General features: G+C 42.6%; 1 protein-coding gene across 3 annotated transcripts in view; it reads right to left on the bottom strand.

Annotated features, from left to right (window-relative positions):
• Window positions 1-576: 576 nt before the first annotated feature.
• The window catches only part of F9 (coagulation factor IX), a 30295-nt gene continuing 8561 nt past the window's right edge, over window positions 577-22310 (bottom strand). For 2 of the 3 annotated variants that reach the window (XM_010952528.3, XM_045514901.2), the window contains exons 4-8: window positions 20931-21044; window positions 14703-14831; window positions 12230-12432; window positions 3509-3623; window positions 577-2324 (exon numbers count right to left, since the gene is read on the bottom strand). In XM_010952528.3, coding sequence (XP_010950830.1) covers window positions 1759-2324; window positions 3509-3623; window positions 12230-12432; window positions 14703-14831; window positions 20931-21044 — 1127 coding nt within the window. In that variant the 3' untranslated portion in view covers window positions 577-1758. The remainder of the gene's footprint in view (window positions 2325-3508; window positions 3624-12229; window positions 12433-14702; window positions 14832-20930; window positions 21045-22310) is intronic. The other variant, XM_045514902.2, reaches the window with a different exon arrangement.

The raw sequence follows: 22310 nt of genomic DNA, 5'->3' as shown, positions 1-22310 counted from the left end.
GGATCTGAAGCCCTGGTTCTTAGGTGGACTTAAAGGCCCTATGTGTATCTTGGTGGCAACATGCGACACATGGCTCCTGATGAAAACAGTCATTTTTGAGTGCATGGGATAAAGGTTAACTGTGGCTTGGAGACTGATGGACCCAGGAGCTCCTCCCTCTGCCACAGGGAGGACCAATCAGAGGAGGTATAAGGCCATGCCTCCATTGCTGCCTTTGTAAGGGGTGGTCGCCATGGCAACAAGGCCAGGGAGGCTCACTTTTACCAAGTGCAGAGCGCTGGGGCTACAGACCTTTCCCCATTCAAATTTGAAGTAACGTATTTCCGTGTATGAATCAGTATCCTTTAAACCTAAGGTGGACAATTACAGTGTCTCCTCTTTCTCTCTTTTAGCCGAACTGATTTCTTTCATTTGTTCATGAAACTTCAATCCTAGGCGTTATTTTTATTTAAGCATGGCCTCTTCTCATGATTCCTACTGTGGGATAAACACGGATTCAGATTCAGCTAACATTTATTGAGCAATTGCTGTGTAGTAGTGTAGTAAGCACTCGCAAACGCGCAAAAAGCCAAGGTATGAATCAGAACACCAATTTAATTCGAAAAGGGAAATATTCTAACAGATTGAAGTGTTGATGTGATTGATTGATGTGCTGGTTGGTCAGCAACCCTCTAGAAAATACAATATAGAAGGCCTAATTATAATAAAAAAAGTTGCTTAGTGAGCATGGAACCAGAAAAGGGGAATTTGTTGGCTCACTGGAATGGCTCATGTCTGTAAGCCAGGTGCACCCCTCTCCACTGTGGGGAGACACCAGTTAACGAGGAATGATGCTCATGTTCTCTGATCTGGGCAACTTCTTCCTTAGCCCTGGACAGCACTGGAGATGCACTGATGGATTCTTCCTTGAAGAGTCTACTAGTTGTACTTGCAAACTGACTGCTCTCCTCTTTCTGTTAACATTTTTCCAGACGGGGGACAATAAACCTGAGTTGATGTCAGTTCTCTTAGTTACAATGACATGCCAGTTCGCGTATCATTGTAACTACAAGCTCTTAGGCAACTATTCTGATAGGTCATTCCTTCCAGGATGTATGTATTTTTATAATGTGACTCTCTGAGAGGAACTCTTCCTCCACATTCAGGCATCTTACTTCATCTCTATGCTATGAAAAGCAAGTCCAAGACCAAACAGAAAGCAAGTCTGGGTTTGATAGAGAGGAAAACAGATTTGGGGATTAGGAGTTGGAAAAGATAAAGGATGCAGGAATAAGGGTACCAAAAAAGAAGCAGTGTTTCTGATGAGTTTTAACCTGTCAGCTGCTCCTGTGTTCTTCCTTTATGAGTGTGGTCCTGGCCCTGTGATGGACTGGACTAAATATCCTGGATACAGATCTAATAAGTTCTGATGTTTTGGTGGGAGAGGTAAGAAAGAACTGGAACATGGAATGCTGCTAAGGAGAGAAAAGCAGGGAGTTGCTCCAGTGGAGGAACAGAGTGCCTGATGGGCAGGATGAAAAACCGAACATCATGATTTTGTCAAGGGTTGGACCTGGAGGAATGGTCATAATTTCCTACCACAGTATACTTCTCTAAGATTCTATTTTCTAGTCTACTTATTCTAGCAAAATATGAATTCTAGCTAGACTTCTCCCTGGAAAGAGAAAAACTGTTCATAGAAGGTATTGATTCAAATCTAAAGAGATGAGAAAGTGATTAGTTAGTGAAGGACCTTATTCATTTTCAGTCCCAAATATGTCATCCTTGTTTTCTTCTATCATTGAGCCTTGTTTTTTCCTTAATCCAGTTGACATACTTGGAGACCTTAGTATATATTCCATATTTGCCTTTCACTGCACACTCTTCGCCCCAGCTAATAATTCCAGTTAAGAAACTGGTACCTTCCACTTCAGTAATATGAGGTCCCCCACTATCTCCTTGGCATGAATCACGCCCTCCCTCATGGTAGCCGGCACAGAACATGTTGCTGTAGATGGTGAACTTTGTGGACCGAAGGCATGTGGCTCGGTCAACAAGTGGAACACTCAGGTACTGAAGAATTGAAGCCGATCGCCCTCTGCTGAAGACTTTTCCCCAGCCACTCACATAGCCTGATCCAAACTTGAGGAAGGTGTTCGTATATTCCTTGTCTGCAATGCAAATCGGGGTGACGTAGCTGTTTAGCGTTAGGGGTTCATCCAGTTCCAGAAGGGCAATGTCATGGTTGTACTTATTAACACTGGCGTTGTAGCTGTGGTGAGGGATGGCACGGACCACATTTCGCGTTTGCTCTGTGGGTTCTGTCTCCTCGGCGTTATGCTCTCCTATGGAAAAGAGATTTCTTTTTCAGTCACAGTCTTTCCCATAAAGAAACACATTTTCCCAACATCCACCTAGCATCACTTACTTAGCCAGTGGCTTATGTTCACCCATCAAAAAGACATTTCTCTTTAGTCGCAAAACGTCTTCCACATAATGAAACAGATTCTCCAAGTGTCCACTCCGCATCACTACATTAACTGGCAGCCAAGTGTCAAAGATCTTATTCTTTTTTTTACACTAATAAATGCACATTTATTATTATTTCAAAGAGGAGTCAATAAATACACATGAAAAAGTCTTCTCACTTGCACCTTTAGGATAATGGTTTTCAACTTTTGTGTGCTTCTGTTATACTTCTGATTACCAAATTTTTGATAACACACGATAAAATTATTTTATCACAACACTAAATTAAAGAGGAATAATGAAAATCTGCCAATAATACAATAATTTCATGCTGTACATTACTTATAAAAGCATTTGTATGATTCGTCTTTTTCCAGCCTAACAATAGTCATATTCACTGTAGCAAAATTTTAAAAATTAACTTAATGACACACTGATTGACAACTTATGCCTAGGTTATGAATACTCAGTTATGTGTCACTCAAAGATCTTATTCTTACATTATTAGAATTTTGGTAAAATGTAATGAGGGCGAATGCATACTTTGCAGACCAAAAAGCCACTCAGGACCATCAGTTAGGTGGTTCTGTTCACCCAGGCTGTCACCGGCCTTACATTGTTCACAAGTGATAGTGAAACTATTTGTTATGAATTATCCTAGGCTTTCCCAATTTCAAGCATTTTGATCCATTTTTTTGAGCACATAGTACATTCATTTGGTTCTTCATTCAAATGTTAACTGAGGGAAGGCTACAGCTTGTGCTGGGTGCCAGAGATACTGGGATTAGTGACATGACATGTCTTTGGCAGAAGGCTCAGTCTGGTGTGGACCGGAAACATCAGTAGATACTTGTACGGCACCGAGGTGAGCACTGATAAAGTTACACCAAAACAGTATCAGGGCCTTGGAGGATGGAACAAGTTGGATTTTGAAAAGATGGCCCCTCGACCACCTGTTCACCTTATTTAGCCATGATCTTATTAGACCTTAGTAAAATATGAAATACCCATTACAGAGAAGATCTAGAGATTCTGCAGATTACTATCACTCTTTATTTACCTGCGACAACAGTAATTTTAACACCAGGTTCGATACAGTGGGCTGCAGTTACCACCCATTTTTCATTAATGATGGAACCACCACAGAATGCAGTAGTTTTCCTCTTCAAAAGGACCTGTCGAAACAAAATCATGAATCTTACTACCTAATATATTTGATCCAGAACAAAATAAATATGTGTGCCATTGATAGGAGTGGGCAAAAAGTTGGCTTCCAGGTCCTGGCAGAAGTGCAGTGTTTCTGGAAAGTGTCAGCTCTGAAGATGAATTCGTGTTTCTGGAGCACAATTAAAAAAGCCATTTCTGTAACTGTTTTGAAGACAACGTCCTGTGGAACCAGGAGGAGCTCGAAATGAGGCAACCCTGAGGAAATGGCTTCTTTTGCTGATGTAGGGCCCTTGGATTCCTTCTCCAGGTGAGTCAGGTTCTCTGATAGCATGGACTGATTCAGGGGGATACGGCAGGTACATTCAGAAACGCAATGACTTGACTCCTTAAGATCAATAGTTATGACTGAGTCTCCTGTCCCTGTGTGAGGAAATCTTGCTACAGGTCATTTAAAAGAGAAAAATGACTGATTTTTCCAAGAGGCCTTTTAAAGCCCTTTCTAAACTAGAATAATATGAAATGAGACCTGTGGCCTCCATAAGGGCTGTGCTCATGGCCATCAGGCACTAGGCAACGGCAGGACTTCTGCGCTCCTTCTAGTCTCCCCCAACCACATTTGACTCTCCTGACTGGATCTGCAAGCTGCCTCTGTCCTAAAATCTCTACTAAGCTACACTTGATTTTTGGGCAGAGTGGACAAAGGTGTCTGGGTGCTGCTTTGAGCCTGGGCATTATTAGATAAGAGGCCAATCCATTCTTTCATCTGTACCTTCGTTGTATAACCAGAGTGGACAATGACTATTTTTACCACCTCAATGTCTAGATCAACTTGGAGAATTTCACTTCCTGTGTATGCCAGGGCCTTGAGCCACCTCTTCGGGAAGAAAGCTGAGAAATGTGAACACTAGAGGGCACACTCAACATTTGGTAAACCCTTTGTGGGCACAGACTAGCCCAGGTGAACTGATGCCCTTTTACTAAAGCACACGTAGCCCCAGGCGTAAACCCATTCATCATAAACTAGGAAACTAGGGAAAGGGAGGGCTCAATCCTTTCAAGAGTGAGTCTGAGAAGGTCCTTGGGGGTATATGCTAGTGAAGATTCTTTTTGTCCTGAATTCGATTTACTGAACACTTGCTAAGCCCTAGACACTAAAGCACTAGCCTCCTACCTGGAGACTTGTGGGGTTAACTCCCTGAAAGCCTCTGACCCTCTTTTCTGGACCCAGGCCTTCCCTCTCATTCTAGCTGTTACTTTGTATTTATGAAATATAGGAAAACTCATGTAATAGTATAATAATCCCCAGTGTACCCACCACCCAGGCTTCACAATCTTCTTAATTTTTTTTGAACAGTTATTGATGGCTTGCTATGGACTAATCATTGTGCTAAGTGTTTTATGTACATTTAATAATACAACACTTTGTACAGTGATAGTAACATTCACTTACAGATGAGCAAACTGAGGTTAGTTAAGGTTAGTGAGTGGTGAGGCTGGGATACAAACCCTAGTCCGCCCGGTGGACCAATCGCAGTAGCATCATCTGGGATGCTTGCGAAATGCAGTTTTGGGAGCCCACCAAGACTTACTCAGAATATTTGGTGGGCGGGACAGGAGAAAATGAAGATCTCTAGAATATCCTTATGCATAATCAAATTTGAGAAATTCTGTTTCAGAATTTCCAAGCTTGGTGGTCTTTATGCATTAAAAGCGCTCCCTCCAGGCAGAGCTGGTCACATAATTTGTGGGGCTTGTTGCATAATGAAAAGATGGGGGCTCCTGGTTCAAAAGCCAGGAAAAACGTCATTGAAGATACTAAAATACAAAACTTTGTCATTTTGTCTGTGGTCACGCACAACCTAGCTATCACGGGGCTTTAAATTGACTGTTTACTGTTGTGCTCCCTCAGGTGTGGGGGATATTCATTGGGGGAGTGCAGATGCTCACAGATGCCCAGGGCCTGCAGCCTGCAATTTAGCATGCGAGCACAAACGCACCCCTCAGCTGCCAGGTCCCCTCTGCCACCAGCCACTGGACTGACACCCTGTGCCCCAGCAGGGGGAAGGATAAGTCAGTCTTCCCTTCCCGCTGGCCCACAGCAGCAATCAACAGCGAAGGCGTGACGCCCAAGGAATTGCAGCTTCCACGCCGGGATGTGCTCAATACCTGGAATGAAGGTAGGCAAGAGGCTCGCCCTTGCCATTCACCCTCCAAATGTACTGTGACACATTTCTAGTCCCCAGATACCATGTGGCCAAGCCCCCTCCCTAAATGGCAGGGAGTCTGTGCACCCCACTTCAATCCTCCCTGCACCTGTGCCAGAGGAGGGTGACAACAGTAGCTGTTGGGATGGAGAGGGAGTCTATGTCAGTGTGCCAAGGGTTGGGGATGGCAGTGGTCATCTGGCAGCTGTGGAGAGGGGGTGGCAGACCTAGCCAAGGCACCAGGGGATAGGGGAGAGGGAGGTTAAGAATCCATCCCCGAGAGGTGTGATGATCTGAGGTTCCAGGTCCCCAGGACACACGTGCTCCACTGTCTCATTGAACTTGAGTTATAAGACACAAATGCAAAGCACTGGACTCCAGAGGGGAGGGTATAGCTCAGTGGTAGAGTGCATGCTTAGCATGCACGAGGTCCTGGGTTCAAGCCCCAGTACCTCCATTAAAATAAATGAATTACTAAATAAACCTATCACCTACCCCCCCAAAAAACCCTAAAAAGCGCTGGACTCTAAATGTGGCTTCTTTCTGAATGCAGGGCCCTGTGTGAGTGCACTGGTCACCAGCTCATGAAGCTGGCCCAGACCTCAGCTAATTTTCATCACCGAGCAAATTTGGGCAACACTTCTATATTGGGCCTAATGATTACAACTGAATACGTCTGCTCAAGTAACTGGAGTTAAGAATTCACAATGATATAATGGTGCTTCTCTGTATTAGAGGTGAATTGGACACCTCCCAGCTTAATGGGCTAGTTGGGCCAGACTGAATGACAGCCACAGCCCTGGGGCACAGAGACAATGATGTAGCTAGTCTGACTTCTGCCAAAGACTTGCTACCTGGAGCTTCTATGCCTTTCTGGTGGATGGCTGAGAAATACAGTGATGTTCTCTTAAGCCTGAAGAGTGTGTTTGTTTGTTTGTTTTGCCAATCCCTGAGTGGTATTAGAAATTTTAGCAAACATCTTTGCCAAGGAAAAGCCCTAAATATATTTGCATTTAAAGATATTACAAGTGACTTGGTTTTGGAATGTTTGCTTGGCTACCTCAGGATCACAGCTATCTAAATATTAGCTATTTGGGGATGAGCTGTCTGCTTGGCCAAGGATAAGAGAATGGTGGGAAAAATGGGAAAGCATATGTTCTGAGCAAGGCATCCAACTTCTGATCTGTCAAATATTTTCATGTTTGTCATATCCTAAGAGGAGCCTGTTTTCTCTTTCAGACATACACACACGCATATGCAAAATACACATTCACATATCTGTTCTGATGTTCTTCGTTGATAATGAAAGCCCAGAGTAATAGCTGCTACCCTGTTGTTCCCTTCCTAACCTTTTAACTCGAATCTGGCCTTTCCCTGTGATTTCAGTAAACCCATTTTTGCCCTTCCTAGCCACCTCCAGCTGTACGATAACATTTTTTCTTTGCGTACTCATTCTCTCACATAAAGAGCAAAACCATTTCTGCACAATATACAGCTTGTTATGCTCACAGGTGTGTTTCGCCCCGCCATTGGCCCTACTTCATTTCTCTGGGCCCAGAGGGGATGCTCACTTTTGGTTTTTAATGGTTAACTAAACTAGTCATTGAAACAGATTTCATCAAACCATCCTAGAGAATAATTGTCTAAATGTCCTATCCAAAATAGTTTTGTGGGCCCAGGTGAGATTACATATGTCATGTTTTTATTTCTGCTGATTGTAACTTTATCATCTGAACTAGGAAAAATAGAGGGTTACCTTTTCCAGGTGAAGATATTTCTCTAGTTTTAGGACCTTCATGTAACATCTTCCTCCCAATCCCCCTCACCAAAAAGAAAAAGTTATGCTTCATACACATGGTAACTCCATGCTTTCTGCCGCAGGGGTGTGTCCTAACCAAATGGAAGGGATTGCGTCTGTGTAGGTAGGTGTATAGGTCAAGAGCTCGGGTACCTTTAAGGATAGCTTCAGGCCAAAGCTGAGGAAAGCCAAGACTGGGGAAAATGCTAAGACATTTTAAAGACTATTTAGGCCAAGAATAGAGTAAGGAATAGACAGACTGCTTCTCAAGACATATTTTGTCGGTGAAAATGGCTAAATATTGGCAATTGTATACGATACAACATAATATAAAGGAGTAAGGAAAACTTAACCACTTGGTTTCCATTGTATTCTGTTTTTTCAATCTCGTAGAATGATCTTCAAATTACTAAATGTGGAATAAATATGGCTAATACAGAACTTCAGGCCCACAATAGAACAAAAGAGAAAGACCAGGCACTTCTTCACACACAGGGCCAGACAGATCCTAACCCAACGCAGAAGAGGTGGGCGGAGCTCTGGGGGGGCAGGTCTGCGCTTGCTCAGAATTGCAGGCCCGCAGGGTCAAGCGCGACGGACCAAAACCAAATGAAAGCTTTAGGAAGCCAAAGGCGGTGCTGCTTCCTCAGATCTCTCACTTTTAAGCTGCTGATGAAGGTGGTCTCATAGTATAGGCGTGGCGATTTCCCTTTTTTCTCTAATGTTCAAATTTTTCATTGCTTCCCTTTGTAGCTGTATGAAATTCGCATTCTTTTATAGTTTCCCACTCCGCTAAGGACATACTGACTCTAGGAAATATCCTTTCTGTTCCTATATAGTGCAGTTAACCCTGTCGCCTCCTCTCTTGGGAAGGAGGGCCTAAGTGTCCATGCAGAGTCCCTGCTTCCTCTCTCTGAGTTCTAGAAGGGCTCTGAGCCCACTGCTGGGTATCTGGAGGGAAAATGAAGGAAACCAGCCTCACGCCTCCCTCCGCCCCTCTCTCCGGTCGCCGTGAAGCCGGGCTAAAGGTCAGAGGTCAGACAAACGCGCCTGCGCCTTTGGCTTCGGATAGGGCGGGGCCAGGGCGGCGGGAAGCGCGGGGGTTTCTGGGAAGCTCCTGAGGTTAAAAGCGGCGCAGCTGCCGCGGGTTTTGCCTCTCGCCCGGAAGCTGAGCCGAAAGCTTCGGAGCAAGGTAAGAAATCAATGCGGCTGCAGACGAGCTGTGTGGGAGGTGAACCTAGCTTCTTAGGGTATCAAAGCTGGACAGGGTGGCCTAGGTCCCCTCGCCTGCCCTGGCCCATCTCCCAGCAGGTGAACCCGAGCCCTTGACACTCGCCGGGATGGGGTTATCCCGCCGCTGCTGTCCCAGGGACAGGGCAGCTCTTTATGTCAATAATTCCACGAACATTTGTTCAACCAGTGTCTTCTCCCTAGGCTTCCCAGCCCAAGTAGCCAACCCTAGTGGTGGGAAAGGGTTTCTTAACCGGGGCCGGAGTCGACCTACCTGCCTGGAACTTTCTTAACCAGGGCCGAAATCGACCCACCTGCCTGGAACTTTCACCGCTAAGTCCACAAAGAAAAAGTCATTGTCCTCTTTCTCTTGTAGTCCTTTAGCTCTTGCAAATAGCTCACCTAAACCTTTTCTTTAACTAGAGGGAAGATTTACATTTCGTTCAAACTGTTCGTTACTCCAGGTGAAAGTAAATTCCCTACGTTCTTTTTTATGGGATTTCTTACCCCTTCCCCTTTTACTGAAGTTTCAGCGTTTTGAATTACTCTTTTCTAGGTGACGTTGCTAACCAGTATTTCATATGTCAGAGCCACAAATCTAGTTTGGCCATTGAAACCCCAGCTGTTGCTTGCTTTCTCTTGATGCCTTGGCTGCAGCAGGTGTATTGCAGTCTTGTCTGCAATCAGATCAAGTATTTCCACCTGGGCGTGATAGGGCGGAGCTGGCTTATCCACGAACGGGTAGAGATTCTGCTTGGTTTCATTTCTTCTTTCCTCTTTGTCTAAAAGTGCCTTTTGTACTTTCGCCTAAAAATAGTTTATCTCCTATTTTTGAAAACCAGTAACCTTTTGAGAGAAACTGAGTGCAGGTGGGTGTGGAGAGACAGTTCTCTGGTGAGAAAGAATCAGTGTGGAAATAGGAAAGGGTCTTTCTCAAGTATCCTAGAAAGTAGTGCAGCTCTTCACCTTTGGAAAAGACTAAAACCTAGCGCTTGGTACCTCTACAGTCAGGAACCTTACTTTATATGGATGAAATAGGGAGTGAACTTGTGTGCACACGTGTGGATGAGTGATCTTGAACATTCCAAATGATCTTAGCTACACTTAATAGGAAAGAGACAACAGGTACACTGTAAGTGAGGAGGACATGGACAGACTTGAAATGTTGGGTAGCATTTATATCTTCTTTGTAGTACAGTTCTAACCAGCTCTAATAGTTTCTTCTGCTTAAAAAAAATAGCTTGATAGATTTACTAAAATTTCTATTAGGAAAGACTTGCATTGTTGAAACATTGGCAAGCATCTGGCTTAAAGGGGTTGGGTAGAGAACAGACATTCTGTGATATTTTATAACCCCCGCCTTTATTTAGCTCTCATTTAAGTCTATTTGCCGTTTCATTTCTGGGATGACAAGAGGACAATGCTAAGCCCAAAATACATGCATCCTGGGTTTGTCTTTTTTTTTTTTAAGGGAAGTCATCTTAGCTAATAAAACAGCCCTGGGTTCTCCACTATAGTCACTGCTTTATGTCCCGCAAGCCCAAGGAAGATAATTATAAAGTAGGATCTTTTGTTCTAACCACCTTATCCGTGGAAGTTTGGCACATAGTGAAAATAAAATGCACAAGAAAACAGTAAAATTAGAATTAGATACATGGATGTTAGGTAGAATAAAAGCGTAATTAGAGTGGCTGGGCCCAAGATGGATTGTTCAATGAAAGGTCAATGGAGATGGTCAGTCTTACAAAGAGTGTGAAGGAGAGTAAAGATGTGGATGAGTGAAGGATGGTCATGGTGGGTGAGGGAAACAGTGCTGGTGGGATGCTAAAGTAGGGGGCAGAGGGGGTGTAAAGGAATGTACAGTGTATTTTATTGGCTCTAAAATCAAGTCCAACAAATACCATTAAAAGCAAATGTGTAAGAAAGGAAACTGTAAAGTCTTGGTTGTGATGCTCTGCCACCCTTCAGTACCATTCTCCACAACGTCTGTGCCAATCCCTACTCCCAGGTGTATGTTCAGTATTACAGCATTATATGGGAAAATTGCAGGCAATCTGAAGAATCTTGAATGGACACATAACTAGTCTAAAAAAATTCCAGTGGTGTTAGACCTGGGGACATTTACCTGATTCTGGCTTAAATTGTTACCCATTTGATGATTGAAAAGTCTTTAAAGCTATTGGTCTCTGATGGCAAAGGTTTAAACCTCGGTAGAGAAAGTATTTTGGAGTGAAGCGTCCTTGATATTCCTACAGAATCATATGATTGTGGCCATTAGGGAGTTTTATGTTTGACTAAACTGTTACAAATGTTGTCCGACAGAACTTTCTGCAGTGATGGAAGTGTTCTGTCCAATACAGTAGCCACTAGCCACATGTGGCTCCTGTGCACTTGAAATGTGGCAGGTGTTACTAAGGGAAATGAATCTTTAATTTTATTTAATGGTAGTTAAGTTAAATTTAAATAGCCACATGGGCTTGTAGTTACCTTATTGGTCTTATATAAGGACCAGCCTGGCTCCTTGCCTCTGGGGTTGACTCCTCTCCAATGGAATCACTTAGGCTTTAGCTGTAGGCTGAGTTACAACCAGGTTTTGCTACAAATCTAGCTGTTGGTTAGTTCAGGCGTGCACAGGTGATTCTCCTGTGGGTTGTCTGCAGATCACACCTGGAGAAATGTGGGACTAGGTACCATGAGTCCGCTAGTTGGTGTTTTGGACCCTAGCTTCTATAACAAGTTTGTTTGGACCAGTGAGTTTCAAACTGTAGAGTCTGTCAGAATCACCTGAAGGGCTTGTTAGTGCACGAATTTCTGGGCCCCGGCCCCAGAGATTCTGATTCAGCAGGTCTGGGGTATAGCATGAAAATTTACATTCCTAACAAGTTCTCAGGTGATTCTGATGCTACCACACTTTGGGAGCTGCAGCCTTGGCCCAAGCCCCTGTCTCACATGCCCTGGTTCCAGTAACCCAGTTCTTGCCTTAATCTTTCCTGAGCCCTTTCAGAAATCCCTTTGAAATAATCCAGGTTCTCTGGACCCAGAGACTTCCTGTCACCAGTTCTCCCAGGGGCTGAAGCGGAAGTAGTACCCAGAGCGCCAGTACCTGTGACCTTGCTTCCTGACCTCCACATTGCTTGTCTGAAATTTTTTTGTTATTTCCTTGATGCCAAACTCTCCTTGACCTTGTATGGTAGCTGTCCCTGGACTCCTCTTTCACCAGCTCCTCACCTGGGGGGGCTTCCTTATGCTGCTTAGAGCTTAAACTTGCCTAAACACTTCCTCACCCCAATAGGTCTGTCTAGTGTCCTGGCCTCAGCCTCCCACCTGGTCTGTGCCTTGCCCACTGGGCTCCAGTTTTCACACAGTATAGGGTATAGAGTACCTGCCAAGGGAATTGACCTGGTTTGGCGTCCTTTCCACCAACAATTCGAGTCAGATCCTCAGATTGGTTGCTTTGAGTGGTGTTATTCAGAATTATTTCCGCTTCAGAAGAATTGTCATAGTTCATATTGGAAAAAATAGTTTCAGCACGGGTGAACGTCGTAGGAGTGTCTGACACAGAAACTCTTCCACATGGGAATGGCACTAGAAAAATGGAAAAAAAAATAGTGTTCTGATATTTCTCATTGGCAAGCAGGACATATGTTACAAAAGTCGAGAATGAGGCCCATCCTTGTCAATTCTGAGCAGCAGACCCATCAATATTTTAAAAAATCGAATCAGTAAATATAGTCTCAAACTAAAAGGTTAATTGCATTATTTTCATAGAAAGTTTTCCAGCCCTTCATGAAAAGGACATTTGGCTCAGGAATCCATCATCTTTACGGAAGTAGAATAGGTGTTCCAGAATCAAATTTTGTAAGACTTGTATGAAGTCTGATGACTTTCTGTTTAGTTTCTTTACTAAAAAGGCTTATTCGCAAGCACTGTCCCTGAATTGAAGTCTGGTGGTTGATGCCGTGTAACTCTGATTTTAGAATCAGGTAAATGGGACATCTGCTGCTTATTGTTAACAAGATTTCTTTTATTTCTTTTTATTTCTTTTTAAATTTTTTCTTTTTTTTTTTTTGCGGGGGGAAGTAATTAGGTTTATTTTTAGAGAAGGTACTGGGGATTGAACCCAGGACCTTCTGCATGCTAGGCATGTACTCTACCTCTTGAGCTCTACCGTCCCCACTAACAGGATTTCTTTTATGCACTAGAATGCCTTCTAGATTCCAAGGTAGACTATAGGTATCCATTGGAGAGAGATTATTGCGATTTAATTACCTGGCTGTCAAGTTTTAACGAAATAAATTGTTAATGTGATCATTACAGCCACATCTACCTGGGAACTGGCCACCTTTGACCTTGGGTTGGTTTATTTTTTAAAGAAAAGAAATCATCTACTGATACACTGGGGACAACCAGAGTGGAAATTTGTAGTCAAGCAAAGTCACCTCACATTTCATTTTCATTTCTCACTTTCCTTCCATCCATATCCCTTATAACAGACATCTCTATAGCAACCAGCTGTGGCAAAGTATCACGGAGACAGCATGTAGTTGGGAAAACAGGAAATTAGTTCAAAATACTTATGTATAAATATAAATCATCAACAATGGCTTGAGAAGAAGACTATTACTATTGAAAGCCAGAAAAGCTTATTTTAGGTTGGGCCTATTTATTCTGCTAAAGCTAAGGCTATATTCAGATATAACATTTAATAGTTGGAGGGGGTTTGTAGTTCTTTTTTTTTTTCTCTCTTGTAACAGAGAAGGGCTTATAAGGGTTTAGCTACACGGCTGTCTGCCTCCCTGGAAGTTAGGTTTCGGAGGTTAAAACAGATATATACACACTCCTCCCATAGTAGGCTAGTTTGAAGCAGTGCATGTGAAGAACCAGGTAGAAGGACAGGGGGCAGGCAGGCCCTTGGAGCATGAGAGACTTCATTTTAGTGCAGCATGGATACTCTTGACTTCTGGTCCTTTCTTTAATTTCCTCTGCCGGGCGCATTGCTGAGATAGGTATCGAACCCAGTTGCAGAGGAATGGTGCATGATTTAATGTACCAGTGTAATAAGATACCAGGCTTTGGAAATGCCAAAGAAATTATATCTAGTTTGCTTCAAAAAGGGCCCTCATTTATCAAATATAATTGACCCTGTGGAGTCTACTTTGTTGTTTTTTTTTTTTTAACAATCCAAGTTTCTACTATCATTTTCAGAGAAGAGCAATATGAGTGTGGAGTGGAGATGCTCTGAACACACCAGTCAGCTGTCAACATGGTGGCATGGTTGACATGACTGGGAAACATTGCTTTGTCCACCTCTGTATAGACTGTGCTGATCAGCCTGACACAACTTAAAACAGCTGGTTGTCGGAACTATTCTGATGCCAAGCATGTGAACTCAGCCTGAGACCGAAGGATGGGAAATAACTTCCTCAGAGTAAACTGGCCACACCCAGACAGATGATGCTTAAAGTTGCCCATCCTTCTACTAGAAGCCTATCAGTCATTTATGTATCTTTTATGTTAGAGGATTACTACATTAATTTGACTGGATGAGTTACAAATATGTATATAGAGATCACACAAATCAATCGCTTCATGACATAAAGGTCAGAGGAAAAAACTGGACATAGAAAAGAATTTAGGCGGAAGACAATTACAGAATTTCTATTCAAAATGATGATGCAATTTCAAAAATTAATTTGTCCAAGCTACTAATCTTTTCTATGATTTGAAAAGAAAGTGGAAACAAGTGGGGATTAAAATTATTATGTAGGCTAGTTAGAATGCTAAAAGTTCAAATACAGATTTGGAGAACGTATCTGCTGAGCTTTAAAACAACAACAACTTATTTAGATTTTGACCTGCTGGTTCGCAGGACTTTTGGTCTTCTGCAAGTCGGTATCCAGCAGTACAGAAACAAACCACCTTGTTATCATTGCCCTTTCTACAAAACTGCTTGCATCTGCCATTCTTACTGTTGCATGTTACATCTGAAAGAAAGCACAATCAACAGTAACAGCATCATTTAACATGCATTTCTAAAAAGAGCGTGAGACTACTGACTTATGTATAGGTCAGATGTAAGGGGACATTTATGAAGAGGAGTTTGGGAGCCTTGAGCTAAGAGTAGAAAAAAAAGGTAAAATAAAATTCTTAATAAAGCATAAAAATGGTGATTTGGCCTCAAACTGAAGGTGTAGAAATGCTACTTTCACTGAATCATGGACTGCAATGAAAAAAATCTGTTTATTAAAGTATAACATATTCCAAAAAATACCTGGAACTTTAGTATGAATTTTCACAAGGTGATTTCATTTGTTTAAACATTGATCAGATCAGTACATACATAGGATGTTATCAACACCTCAGAAGCTCTCCTAATGCACCCTTCCTCCTTCCCAAAGTTACTATTACCCCAACTTTTAACAAGGAATTAATTTTACCTGTTCATGAACTTTATATAAGGAGGAGCTCTCAGTATGCACTCTTCTGTGTCTTTCATTTAACATTTTGTTTGTGAGCTTCATGCATGTTTTATATAGCCGTAGTTCATCTACTTGCTGTATAGTATATTCCATTATATAAATATTACTACTTGTATTCATCCATTTTACTGTGGATAAATATTTGAGTTGAGTTTCCGTTTCTGGCTCTTATGTATAATGCTGGCATGAACACTCTTGTCAATATCTTTTGGTAACATATGGATGCATAATTACTGGATATATACTCCCGAGTGCAATGATTGGACCGTGTGTTCAGGTTTACTAGATACTGCCAAATAGTTTTCTAAGATAATTGTACAAATTTAAATTCCCACTATCAGTGTAGGTGAGTTCTAGTTATTGGGTATATGTATTGCTCTGTGATTTACCTTTTCACCCTAAATAGTATATTCTACTGAATAGAAGTTCCTATTTTTAATATAATCCAGTTTTTCTAAGCAAACTTGAAGCTGGCTGAGGTGGGTATGTATCAACACAAGAGAATGAAGTAGGGTCCTTTAAGGGACCTAAATGCCAAAGACCTTGTGTGCTGACAATCATAAGCAGACTAGTGACTCACATTTTCTTTACTCTCCTATGCAATCTCCCTTATTAACATGAAGTGCCTTTCTTTGTCCCTTGTGATGCTTTTTATTGGGATTTTATTTTATCGGATATTAAGATTGCTTCACCAGTTTTTTTGTTTGTTTGTTTGCATTTACCTGAAAAATCTTGTTACATCCCTTTATTTTAGCCTCCTGGTGTAGTTTTATTTTAGGTATCTCTTTTATCAATAGCATACAATTAGATTTTAACTCCGGACTGAAAATTGTCATTAACCCCAATTCACATTAATTGTGATTCCTGATATATTTGGCTTGTTCCTGCCATCTTATTTTGTATTTTCTAATTACTGTGCTTTCCCTTTGTTTCTCCTATGCAATCTCAGTAATAGAAAGTAGCATGATTCAGGGCTTGCTAGCTGAGACCTGCTGAGTTAAGAGAAACAGGCTCTGCCCTTGGGCCTATTTTTGTCTCTAGAGCAGCTCAGCAACACAATGGGAGACCCCTTCCCCCTTACCTACTGGCTCGACAGCAGTACAGCTTTCAATAGAAATGCTCACTTGTCAGGGCAGTTAGAACACGGGGAGTTTGAAAATGAGTGACGATGTCAGACGCCTCTTATGCACCGCCTTAGTGCCCCGAGCCTCATCTGTGTCTGACCTCAGCACTGTGGTGATGAGCTCTGCCCTGGCTTCTGCTGGCCTCTTATGGGTGCAGCCTTGAATGGGCTTGGCTCGCATCTGCCCTGTGTGCCTCTCCCCTCTCAGCCTGGTGCTTCCCTGCTGATGCTGAGGCAGGGGAGGCCACGCGAAAGTCTCCAGCTGCCCAGCAGGTACAACCTGATGAAGGCGTTAACGCCCCACAGGCTGAACTTTGGACCACTGGGAGATGGACGCTGAAGGACAAATTCTTTCACCTCTTCTCCCCTCGCAGGTTGACTATCCTGAGGCCAGCATATGGCTTCTTGGAAACTAGTTCCCAGAGATCAAGCAATCAGGTGCCGGTGAGGAGAGATGACTCCTCCTACACTGGTTCTCCTTTCCTCGCGGCCTCACTCCCCTGTCCCTTACTCTCGGTCCCTAGAATTGCACACCCTAATAGAGCAGCTTGCGGCACAGATTCTTTTTGTCTGGGGGTGGGGGGTGGTTCCAGGCTAACAGAGTGACTGTATGGTTTTGGAGTATATTATGGATTTTTGAGTGATGGATCTAAATTTTCTAATTGTGTTTTACATAGGTAGCATAGGCTCATGTAATGATTAGTTCATGTTCCTTACAGATACTTTAGGAAATAAGGCGCGGCGAGTCAGCTGTGGCTTGGTAGACAAAGGAACCAGCCTGAGCTTTAACCTTTGCTATCAATAACCCACCAAGTGCATGAGCCAAAAAGATGGCACTTGGTCCTGTTTATTTATTTAAGATATTAAATTATTAAGACTTTATTTTTGTTTATTTTATTTTTATGTTTATTTTTCTTATTAAGGTATTTATTAAAGATCTTTCCCGTCACTAATGGTGATTACATCCCTGGCTCTTCTCATGGTACTAGCAGTCATTTCGTTGCTAGAATGCAATACTAGAGTGTTCAGCCAAATCAAATACCACCTGTGGAAAGTGTTCAGTCAATATGTGGTAAGTTAACAGAGGTGGGTGGTAGGTGCTGACTAGTTTGGTCCAGGGCATGCGCAACAGGAATGGGTAAACTCAGGGTCGTTTTTCCAATTCTGATTTGTGTCCTTGGCTGAGTAACTAGACTTTGCCGTCATTTTCCTCATTTGTCACTGCTCTTTATGGCCCAGTGCGTTGCTGCTGCTGTTGATCTCTGGTTTGGTTTGTGCACGCAGTGGACAATATTGCTGTCCAATCTGCAGCCTTTTGACCTCAGATAAAGAACTCAGGATTCTGGAAATAGAATAATAGCACAAGGAATTCCAGCAGCGAGGTCTAGTCCAGGATCTCAGGGACAGTCACTGTGGGCCTCATTCATCAATCATTTATCACACACTCACACGTCAGGAACTATGTTGGGTACGGGTTCTTCCTGGTCCTTCTGGTCCTGAGGCTGATCTCAGTGCCTAGAATATCTGTTGAAGAACATCTCAAAGCATCTGTTCTCTGTCTGTGTTAGCACAGCACACACACCTCTTTCTAATTCCTCTCATGCCTACATGCAAAACTTACCATGTTCTGCTTTATTTTACTCTGCCTTCATCTTCCCTGATACGGTCACTGGTGTGAAAACCAAAGCTTAGATAAAGGATATTCTATTTAACAAGTTATCACAGAATATGCTGCTATTCAGCTAAACTCAAGATATTTTCTCTACTCCACAGAAATACACAGTAAATTAGACAGTAGTGTCTGTGACATGTTAGCAAAATGAAGAAAAGTGTTTATGTGATTTTTTTTTTCTTTCCCATGTTACTGTGGGGAAATGCCTCTTGAACTCCTCAAAAGGGACAGGAGTGACCAAGTTCTCATAGATTTGATTTATCTGAAAAGGACTCAGATGTGATGTGTAGCTGGGGACTTACAGTGATCTTTTTATTCCAGCCAGAGGGGCACAATAGCCAATTAATTGTTCTAATTAGAATGCGTGCCCTGAATGTTTGCACCTCTCCCCCCCGGAGAGGAGCCTGATGAACAAGAGAAGAGGAAAACCACAGGCTCTTAACGGCAGTCCCCTTCCCTTCACAAGGCAGGGACTTGGGGTGCAGATACTCTAGAACCTGTGCTGTCCAGCAGCTTTGGAGATGAGTCCTTAGGTGAGTTTGAAGCAGCAGCCTAAGTGGGAGTTTGTGTACGCTGTTGCTGCTTTCCACTAGTGTCTGAGGTCAGGAGCTTTTGAGAGAATCCCCACTTTGTTTCTGAACTAACTGCGCTGAAAGGATTTTTCTAAACCTTGATCAGATGGGCTGGGGAGATCAAGAGTCCCTCGAGGGTGGGTATGGTGGAGGCTGCAGTGTAACTACAGAGCCCCGACCAAACCAAAATGTGGGGAGCCTGGGAGGTCCGAGACGGTGCCCCTTGTAGACTTCCACACTTTTGCGGTGTGGATGGAGCCTCACAGGGTCACAGATGTAGCAAAACCTGTTAGAGCAGTTTTGTGCTTTTATCTACACTCCTCAAGGCTCTTCTCCTCTTTTAAAATGTCTTTATTTTTAAACTGAAGACATTTAGGGATATTTACTACTAAACACTGGTTTTGATCATACTTTGCTACAGCGTGCCCTTCGTTCTTAGTCAAGACTAATTGAGTCATTCATCCCCTTAGCTCCAATAGCTATATTATATAAGCTGATACTCCATAAATTTCCATGATTTCCATTATAGCAGGATCGTATTGATCTAGGTAGATCTGAATGTAACATCATAACCTTTCAGATGAAAGAAGAACTTCAGAGATGTTGAACCAATTAACACACCCCTAGGAAATGTAACCCAGGCATCAGTTTGTCCTCACACTGGGAACCTGAGGGAATGGGAGTCCAAGCCAGGGGTACCAGTTCATCTACCTGCATCTCCTTTTTCTGTTTTTCTTTTGCCCTGCCTCCTTTTATCCTATCTTTTATTCCTTTTCATCTTTTAGATCTCAGAGGAAGAAGATCAATGGATTTCTCTTCAGCACTGAAAGGATTTCTGAACAACATTAGAGATGACTTTTTTCCTTTCTCAATAGGACAAGTACAGCTGCTGCGTTTCATTTTGTTTTCTGCCCTTTTCGTCTGCATGTCAGGTGGATTGCCATATGCCTTAATAGAGTCCTGTTAATTTTCTACTCTTTGCCCCTAGTCATGTAGCCTGTGGTGTTAAATTCTTTCCCGAGGATTGCATCTCTATTCTTTTAGAGTTTTAGAGTAGAAAGAGAATCCGTCATTAGCACTGTGCTTTTCACAATCACAATACTGGTAATCTTGCATCCAGAGGTAATAAACAGATAGATAAAGGACTTGGGGGTTTACTGCTCCAGCTGCTAAATTCTCAGGAAAAAATATTCTAGGCTATGAGAAGAAAAGATGCACAATGATCCTAGATTTTCTATGTAATTCAATGTAATCAAATTCAGTAATGAGCTCTGATTTTTGTCAAACAAATTTAACATATGAGGTAGTTTGTGTGTGTGAAGTGCCTGTCATGTGGGAGAACTGTCCTCGCCGTACTCCAATTCTATACTTAGTTGACTTCTGCTGCTTTTATTGATAGTGATGTAGTCATAAGTTCAATTTTATGGGTTAGTTTTTTTGCCTTTTGTGGATGGTGGTTAGAAGCATGGGTTTTGGTCAGACAGACTGAAGTTCAAATCCTGGCTCAACCGTTTACTGCTTCAGTGATTTTGAGCTGTTTGAGTTGTACTTTTCTCATCTGCATAGAATGGGGGTCATAATACAACTGAGTGCATATGGTTATTGAGGATTAATATTCCAGGGAACATCATTACCACTTCATACTAGCTAACAAATATGATTATTGCTCTTAATGTAGTTTCTTGAACTCATCCTGGAAACTGTGACTACAGATAAAATGAATGTTTATAATCTTTGAAAGTATGTTTTATACAATGGACTATTACTCAGCCTTAAGAAGAAGGAAATCCTGTCGTATGCAACAACATGGATGAGCCTGGAGGATATGCTAGATGAAATAAGCCAGTCACAGAAGGACAAGTACTGCACGCTTCTACTGGTAAGAGGTGTCTGAAATAGACACATAGAAGCAGAGAATACAGCTGTGCTTGCCAGGGGCTGGGGCGAGGGGAAAATGGGGAGTTGCTGTAAAGCAGGTAGGAAGTTTCAGTTGTGTGAGATGAGTAAGTTCTAGACGTCGACTGTCTAGACTGTCACCGTAGTGCCTGGAGTTAGCAATGGTGTACCGTAAGCTCCAAAACGTGTTGAGTGTAGAGCTCATGTAAAGTGTTCTTTACCGCAATAAAAATGTGTATGTTTTTAAGAGAGAATATGATAGATAAATACTGCATTTTCCAGTTTCATCTGGTGTCAAAGGGAAATTCTGAACCATGAATAATCCAAAGATAGTTACTTACCTAATTCACAGTTCTTTCCTTCATATCCAGCTTGACACCAACATTCATAGGAATTAATGTCATCCTTGCACAGGCCGCCATTTAAACATGGACTGGACTCACACTGATCTCCATCTTTGAGATAGATTAAAAAACTGAATTAGCTGATAAATTGCTGAGAATGCCTAGTCCTTCTGACACAGACTCAGGGGAGAGCCTGATTTAAGGTCAGAGCAGAACTGCGAACCCGGAAACCAGCTGCTCATGGGACACCCCTATCTTCTAAAAGCAACTCAAATACAGGTTCTTAGGCTAACACTGTCCTAGGAAATTGCCCCGAGGAAGGCATGTACATAGCTGAGACACCCGAAGGGAAAGAGGAGGCGGGGGGAAGGATGTCTGAGTGTAGAAGTGTACTCTGTCAGCATAGGGCGAGAAGAATGTTCCGTCTTTCCTTATAGAATGAGGGTGGAGTTAACTCTGAATTGAATAACATTGCTTCAACAATTACCTGTGTGTCATCTGAGGCAGAGCAAGCTGAGCTAGATCACATAGAGTAACTCCACTCAAGGACCTGGCAGCCTCAGAGTGGAGCGCATGTGCCTGCTTCCTTGTATTATCGTTGAACTCGTAAGTATGGTATGCAGTAGTGGTTCAGAACAATAGAAAAGATGCTTTACTGCTTAAGGATATTCTGCTGTCTGAGTTAGGTCCCAGATGGTCTAGACAAAGTCAGAAACAACTTTCAAGGCGAAGAATTAGAAAAGATTCTGAAAAATGTGCTTTATTTATAGGTTGGTTATGTTTCCTTCCTACCTTTCCTGAAGTTTCTACATTTACAGAGTTCTTGAGAGTCTTTGAAGATGCTGGTGGTAAGAAAACAAGAGGAAGGAACAGATAAGAGGAGAAGGGTCAGGATGAGAAGGGAACCTTTCAGTCTGGTTTCTTAGAGCTCTGCCTCCACCTGGACTTGTAAGGAAGCTTCAGAAGAAAGGGATGGACAGAACCAGAAGGGAGGCTGGCACACACACAGCTGAGAGAGAGAGCCCTGAAGAAAACTGGGAGCTAGATCAGCAAGACTTCATATATGAGTAACAGAAGAGTAAGCGATAAAGATGACCTAAGAATAAAACAGCGAGAGAAAGGGGGCAATTACAGAGAACTTTCTAATTATTGGTCATATTTGAGAGCAAAGCTCCCTGACATCTAGTGTGTGGACCCCCACCTGCTCAAGGGACAGCAGTAGGGTGTCCGTCACCCTCACAGTCAGGAGCATGTATACAGGTCCTGTTGACTAAGGGCTAATATTGCTTTCTCAGAAATAGTCCCTCTCTGGAGAATTTGCTTGTTGTAAAAATTAGACCTTGTCCCCTCTGCCCCTTGATCCAGTGTGCTTTTTCA

Source organism: Camelus bactrianus, chromosome X (genome assembly GCF_048773025.1).
Source record: "Camelus bactrianus isolate YW-2024 breed Bactrian camel chromosome X, ASM4877302v1, whole genome shotgun sequence".
Classification (NCBI taxonomy): Eukaryota; Metazoa; Chordata; class Mammalia; order Artiodactyla; family Camelidae; genus Camelus; species Camelus bactrianus.
Note: the sequence above shows the minus strand (reverse complement) of the source record. Positions and strands in the feature narration are given on the sequence as shown.